At 42.9% G+C, this 7,769-nt stretch overlaps 1 protein-coding gene across 2 annotated transcripts in view; it reads right to left on the bottom strand.

Annotated features, from left to right (window-relative positions):
* Positions 1-2,066: 2,066 nt before the first annotated feature.
* Positions 2,067-7,769, bottom strand: part of ZRANB1 (zinc finger RANBP2-type containing 1) — a 44,344-nt gene continuing 38,641 nt past the window's right edge. For both annotated transcript variants that reach the window (XM_071749656.1, XM_071749655.1), the window contains exons 10-11: positions 5,549-5,778; positions 2,067-4,129 (exon numbers count right to left, since the gene is read on the bottom strand). In XM_071749656.1, the coding sequence (XP_071605757.1) occupies positions 3,911-4,129; positions 5,549-5,778 (449 nt within the window). In that variant the 3' untranslated portion in view covers positions 2,067-3,910. The remainder of the gene's footprint in view (positions 4,130-5,548; positions 5,779-7,769) is intronic.

The following is a 7,769-nucleotide window of genomic DNA, read 5'->3' as shown; positions in this document are numbered from 1 at the left end:
CCACTGAGAAACCAGGAGGCTAAACCAGGTTGCTCACAAGGAAGTTGTTTGGGAAGCACTGAAATGGCAGCTAAAAACCAAGAGGAAACCATTTAATTGATGTTAAAATTTAGATGTGGCTTGGTGTTTTCATGTGGATTTAAATAAGATGGGTGCAAGGACTTCCCTGTGCCACAGGCTCTGCCATGCTGCTGGCTCCTGGACACCAGGACACGGGGAGCTGAGCTCAGAGCCCACAGGGAGCACCCAACCTCCCTCCCAGCTGCACCCAAGGATGGAGGCAAACGTGGCTGAGAGCTCCTCCTGAAGTGCTCCAAGCATCTTAGGAGTGGAAACTCAGAGATCCTGGGGTCACAGAGCCCAGGACACAGTTTAGGAGCTTCCCCCCACCTCTGCTGGGCATCAAGAACCTGCAGTGCCACCAGCACCAGCTCCAAAGGGAAGAGCCCTGGAAGTGGAGAGGGAGCAGCAGCATCCCAGTCCTGCTGGTGCAGGGGGAAGCAGGACACTGCCACCCTGAAATGGAAAAATTATTGGGAAAAGAAAGAGGAGAGAGATGCTGCTGCAGATTTGTGCTGTCACAGCACCCACAGAGCCATCCTGCTGCTGGCACAGCCAAGGCAGGCAGGGGGGAAGGGGCACCATGGAGGAGCAGTGTCACAGGTCCTTAAACCAAGCAGCTTGAAGGTGAGAGACACTAAAATAAAAGCTGAAAAAGTTAAGGGAAGTTACTGAACAAAAGGGGACGCCAGAGAAGCAGCACTTCAGGGAGGGGCTCCAAGTGCACACAAACTGGGTTTGTTAATGGGGGAAACACAACTTCAGTAATAGTTGCCATAAGCCATGCAGCAGAATTTTGCAAGAATCCAGAATTACTAAATTTTAATATATTAAAAACAAAAGTACAGGGATTTTTTTTTTCCACCAAGGGATTCATAAATAAAACCAGAAAAAAAAAACAAAACCAACCAACCAGATGTAAAAGAGGTAGCAAGAGAAAGCCAAGTTCTGTGCTAGGAAAGCGTGTGCTACTGCCAGCCAGAATATGAGGAAAAATAAACATTGAGAAACCCAATTTTAGAGATTTACTTGGCTAAAAAGAGCAGAACTTGCCAACAAGCTGCAAGGTAGCGTTTGCAAATTAATCTGTCTTTGTAAACAAAATTTCAAGTCTGTATTGGAGTAGAGTACCCATGAACATCCAGTGACTGCTGGGCTAGCACAAAGCAAGGGGTTGCATCTCTTTAATCTACAGGTACAGGAGGTTTGGATTACTTGGGGGAGGGGGGAAAAAAAAAAAAAAAAGAAATACTTCACCAGTTTTGAAACGAGCTGTGAAGCCTGGGAACCTGAAGAGCCCAATTTACAGCACATCAGAACCAAACAACAGTGATCAGGAAAGCCAAGAGCTCAGCAGTCCCAGGACTTTCCTCTCACAGGAGGAGAGCAGAGGGGACTGCAGCCACCATGGTGAGGAGCTGGGCCAGGGCCAGGGCCAGCCAGGCCACCAGGAAAGCTGCCCACCTGCAAGGAATGGCAGAGGAGGGAGGGCTGCTCAGCTTTGGCTCAAGGAAGACTTCCACATTCTCCCCATGTTAGGAGGAAGCTTTGCTTCCTGAGATGGAACAGTGCTGCAGAAAGCAAAGGGGGGGGATGTTAAAATTCTGCAGAGCATCTTGGAACACACCTTAAATCAGCCTCCTGAAGGCAGGAGTTTAGCCCTTCCTTCCTTCCTTCCAATGGTGGTCTGGGTCCTGGGGCAGGTAGGATCTGAATTTCCAGTAACCTGGCTCCCCAAGCAGAACTTCTGATGCTGGCAGCTGCAGTCCTGACCTAGCAGGGCCTCCAGAAGTGTGATGGCTACAGCAGGACAGGTGAGTGCTGGCACTGAGCACCCAGCTCAGATCGTGGCAATTCCCATCCCAGCTTTTCTCCACATTCACTTCCAACAGAAAAGCTTTCAAGTCCTCAGCTAAACGAGGTATAGAATGATGCCACTGCAAGGTAAGAAAAGGGACCCAGAACACCCCCACCAATTTAAGAAGCAAACTGAAAACAGGACCAGATGCTTGTGAAGAGCCTCTTTAGTGTCTGCAGTTTGCCTGCTCAGTTCAGGGAGATGATCCGTACATTGCAGGTAAGCATGCATCCTTGCACCTGGAAATCTGCACATGCACCAATCAGGAGAGCCAATGGCCCAAAAAGGGGGGAAAAAAAAAAAAAAAAAAAAAGACATTTCATAATAAACCTCAGTGGAATCTGGGCTGGGGAAATTGCAAACTTAATACAGTACTTCATTATTTCGATACTTTCGGTGTCGTCACCGAGTTTATGTAGGAGTTGTGCACATTTCAACACCATCCAAGCAGCATTTGGAAGAAAAAGCAGCAAGTTCCTCAGGGTTTCCATAGCTCTGAACTACATAAAAATATGTGCTATGGGGCTTCTTTCCAAATTCTAATTAAAACCATTTCATCTAACTGCAAAACTTCTTATTCAACCACCACACCGTCAAAAAGTGCTTTTCAAGACACCCTGAATTGCACTGTAAATGTAAAAACTGGCATTAACCTTTAGTGTTTCAGTGAGATTTTTAGATAAACTTTATCCATTACAGGTTACATGGCTAAAGTTATCAAATATAATAAAACTTCTACTGGAGAATATACTCTGAACTTACAATCTTAGGAACTTACATAGGTTTAAGTATGGCCACATCAATCAACATGCAAGAAATTCCCAGGTTTACATACTGAGAAATATATAACACAGTGCTTTGAAAAAAAACTTCAGCATAGATTCTTCTGTTGAATTAGAACCTCCAAGTGTTTTACTCACTAGATTTAATGACCGAGGAGTAACCCCTTTAAAAAGGTTTTTTGCATTTGCAACAGTGTTGAAGTTGAAAGAATAAATGATGAAATGATACAGGGTTTGTATCACAGCAAGATGGAGTTCTGACAATATGAAATTCTCAGTGTTCTCAAGTTTCACACAATTTTTGTTTAGCATATGCTCACTTGGAATAAACCCCCTATAGTTTAGGTCACTTCTCTGAATAAATATTCTTACATATACTGAAAGGAATCTATTAGCTATTAGAAGAAAAAAAAAATGAAAAAAAAAAAAAAAAATCAAAACCAAAAAACCCAAAACTTTTTCAGGAAACAAATCATTTCACTCAATGAAAAATTTAGCTTCTCTTCCAGTTTGTTCCGCAGTTTAAATTTTATTATCTGGGCACAGGAGTAACTAAATTATTAGTAAAATAATGAATGTATTCTTACTTATGACTTGCTGTGGATATTTTGTGCAAACAAAAAAAAAACCTCACAATCTGACCTGGGCACTAGTGAGCGTTCACATCAAAAGGGCCTTTCACAGAAATGTGTCAGAGTATCTAAAAGGTGATGGAGAATCCTAGGTTCTGCTGTAAAAGGATCTCAAGAGGGAAGAGATGTCACCCATCTCACGTGCTTTTCCTAAGTGCCCTTATTTGAAAAAATTTCTTTGCAATAATTAAGATGCTGGTATGCTTTTCCTATTACACAACCTCTTACACAACCACATGCGGTACATTTATAGACAGATTTACAATCAGAAAGAAAAAAAAAGGGTTTGTTTTTTTGTTTGTTTTGTTTTTCTGTCTTGATAATAAAATTAGCCGTTTTTTGTTTCTTTTTTCTTTGTTTTTTTTATACAAACTGTAGTCCAGCCCATTTTGCTCTCTTCACACAGCAGATGAGCTCCTAGACTCTCCATGCTGGTCAGAAAACTCCTTTACAGCACGTATCCCCTGGAATCCAGTACGTTCCACAACAAACTGCTGGAGCACAACCCTAACTCTGGGGGGGAGGGGGGGCTGTCAGACAACTCTGTGCCGGTCGTTTCCTTTTGAATTTCTTCATCATCATTCATCATCATCATCCTCATCTTCCTCACCATCAGACAAGGAGGTGCAAGGGCGGATCTGTCGGTACCGGTCCAGCCACTTCTCCACCATTTGGGTGACCAAGGGGTGATTGCGTCGCCTGGAGCTTTTCTGCATGGCCACCAGCACCCCTCCCTCTGTCACACAGCAGTCCAGCCACTCCCGTAGCAGCTTTTCCTGCTGCTCCTCATTACCTATCTTTGGGGGAAAAGAAAAGGGATTGAGGATTAAGGATGAAACATCAGCAGGGACTTCAAGCGAGGCACCCGCCGTGTTGCAGGGAGCCAGGCGGTTCCTTTGCAATGCTGACTGCACCCCCCTCACTGCTTCTCAAAGCCAAACTGGTTTCCAACCAAAATAGGAAGGCTCTGGAAAATATTCCCCAGCTCTTCTTCTGCATTTTTTAGATGTGCATTTCCAACACAACCTGCCTCTATTTCACTTATTTGTGAGCACCTGATGACGTCGGGCACCATAAATAAAAAGTCCTAGAGGAGCTTTCTGGCTTGCCAAAGCAGTGTTAAAGGAGTCCAGCAGCTCCTGACGTGAAACATTTCCTCTTTTTAGATACAAGAAGTGTCATAGCTTGCTGAAAAAAATATCCCTCTCTTGACTTCAAGCCCCTGCTTTTCCTCCTTGCTACAGTATGCCCACTTCTTGCAATGACTTCAGGTTTTCCAGCCCTCCTTCCCCCAGGCACACACTTCACTCAAGTGGTTCCCTGTCTTTATCATAGTTATTAAACAAGAAACAAGTTGAGTTTCATTTGAAAAGGAAGTAGAGCATGCTGTTACTGCTGGCCAATATTTATTTTGTATCCTTAAAAAAAACACAAACAAAAAAACCCATCACAATTTAATTCTTAGTGTCAGAACCCTTTTATTTCTGTCAGAACCCTTTTATTTCTGTCAGAACCCTTTTATTTCTGTCAGAACCCTTTTATTTCTGTCAGAACCCTTTTATTTCTGTCAGAACCCTTTTATTTCTGTCAGAACCCTTTTATTTCTGTCAGAACCCTTTTATTTCTGTCAGAACCCTTATTTCTGTCAGAACCCTTATTTCTGTCAGAACCCTTTTATTTCTATCAGAACCCTTTTATTTCTGTCAGAACCCTTTTATTTCTGTCAGAACCCTTTTATTTCTGTCAGAACCCTTATTTCTGTCAGAACCCTTATTTCTGTCAGAACCCTTATTTCTGTCAGAACCCTTTTATTTCTGTCAGAACCCTTATTTCTGTCAGAACCCTTTTATTTCTGTCAGAACCCTTTTATTTCTGTCAGAACCCTTTTATTTCTGTCAGAACCCTTTTATTTCTGTCAGAACCCTTTTATTTCTGTCAGAACCCTTTTATTTCTGTCAGAATCCTTATTTCTGGGTCCTTGTGTCAAGGTGTGCTTGTGCTCAGTGAGGTTGCACTCAATTTAGAGCCAGAAATAAGTATAAAATTGGCAGGAAAACACCTTTCAGAATCACCTCAGATCCTGGGGAAAGGAGCAGCACTGACTGAACAGAGCAGCACAATCCCTGTAATTCCCTCAACACCAAAAATATTGGTGCTGCAGAGATTGCTGAGGCCACAGTTTCAACAAGGCCACCAACCAGACCCCCCCCTCTTACCTCTTGAGCAGAAAGGAAGTGAATGTGCAATAATTTCCTCTCACTGTCCACCAGTGGCAGAAAAGTGACAGTAACATCATCGTCAGTGTTCAAGTTAGCACCAGCACCTCGATTGCCATAACCATCATTCTCCATGGCAACCAGAGCAGAGAAATGGCCCCTCGTGTAGCCCAGAGCAATGGGGCTTTTCCAACAAAAACTCTGTTCCCATAACAAAGGCAAATACACACCTAAGGCAAATGGAAACAAAGGGTGAGACTGGGAGCTGAAATGCTCAAGGGTGGAGAATTTTTAATACAAACTTTTGGCTTTTGGTTAAACACCCAAACAGCAGCACCTCACAAGCATTTAAAACCTCCTTGGTTTGTTCTACTCTAATATAGGTCACTTCTTTTTTTAGTCTAGGTAATTATTTTTAGGTAATATGAGATTAGTCAAGTATCTCTGCAACTGTACAAGTTTAGACAGAAAAGCCATTACAGTTACACCCAGTGCCACATGACCACCCCCTAAAATCTATGGCTTGTAGTACAGTGATGAACAAAAAACAAGGTTAAAAAATACAGTATTGAATGTTTGGTAACACTCCTTAGAAATTTTTTAAAAAAATTAAGAAGAAAAAAATACCAGATTCTGCACCACAGAAAGAAAAGCTGCAGTCAGATGTCTATTTTAACCAGAAGAAAAATTCCACCATCTGCTTACAAAACTTATTATTACAAGATCCTCCAGCACTAAATGCTATTCAGCATGCAGCCCATCCCAGAGACAATGGGACTTCTCAAACACTGTATTGATAGATTAAATTAACCCACATCAATTATGCATATCTAGTCTCAAAAGCAAAACCAAAAAAAGCCAGACTCAAAAGCTGCCTCTGTTTTGCTCAGATGCAACAAATTACTGATGTCACAGATTCTGAAAGCAACCTGCACTTTTTCTCCCCACCATTTTTAGCAATAAAAAGACAGCAATTTGCTTGAGGTGCACGAAAGCCTCAAAATAAAACCAGAGCTCCTTTCTTCTAGGAACATAAATAATTCTTGGTGTGTACTGCTGCAAGACAGCTCCAGCAGGAGCATACCTTACCTTGTGACAGCTTAAAAATAGCCAGGCATAAACTTAAGTGCACATGTAGCATAGCAACCTTTCCTTGTACAGCTGCTGCCAGCAAGTTTGGAACAGACACTGCAGCAAAACAAGGCACTTGAGCAGCCATGGAGCTGGGAGGGCAAGGATAAAATGGAGATCTGAGGCAGAGGGGGGGTTTGGGAGGTTTTGCTTCAGTTTAGAAAGAGGCTTTCTTTGCTGCAAGAAAAATGAGTGGAGGCCACCAGTGTTTGTCCCTTTTTCCCCCCATTCTTGAAGTGGTAATTAAGAAACAGCCAAATGTCTTCCCATTTCTTTAAGGTCAGAGTTTCACAGGTGGATTGACACCACCCAGAGCTAAGGACAAATCCATGCCACACCTCCTGGCACTCTCCTCCTCCTATCCCTGTTACCATCAAGCCTCACTTGAATCCAATACTAACCACAAAAGATGCAGAACAAGGGATAAGGATTAACCAAAAAATTCCTAGCTTTTACATTTAGGGAAAGAACCAAAAATCTGGTCAAAAATTCAGTTGTGTTGAAAAAACTCCATAGCAACAGTCAAGTGGAGTGAAGACTGTCCCTTGATTCCTGGAAATTCATTTTATGCATACATGTAGAAATAACCTGGTAAACTTTTTTTCCAAGCTTTACTTTGAAGCATCAGCAAAACACTGAAGCACCGAGGCTTGAAAATTCATTTATCAGTATTGTGAGTTTCATTTAAATGTGATGGTGTCACCTCTACACACGTTACCTGGGTCACCAAAACAGAACGACTGCTTCCCCCTTTTCTTCCCCAAGTTGGGATCAGAGGAATATACCTAAAGGTCCCTCCTTCCACTGCCATCCTGTGGCAGGAGCCTTACACCAGGGTGTAGAGCTGGCTGGGAGCTGCTGGGTGAGCACCCACTGCCCTCCTCAGCAAAACAAGGGAGAAAACCCAATTAAAGCTCATGGGATCACTCACCAGTTCCCATCATGGGTAAAAATCCAGATGGCATTCAGGGAATGACCTTGCCACCCATTCACAAAGCCAGTTAACACCCTGCTGCCCCAAACTGGTAGATTTTGGCCCCGAAGTCTTGTCAGGGCCAGAAAAATCAGTGATGAGTAAAGGATCTCATCT

Source organism: Heliangelus exortis, chromosome 7 (genome assembly GCF_036169615.1).
Source record: "Heliangelus exortis chromosome 7, bHelExo1.hap1, whole genome shotgun sequence".
Lineage (NCBI taxonomy): Eukaryota > Metazoa > Chordata > Aves > Apodiformes > Trochilidae > Heliangelus > Heliangelus exortis.
Note: the sequence above shows the minus strand (reverse complement) of the source record. Positions and strands in the feature narration are given on the sequence as shown.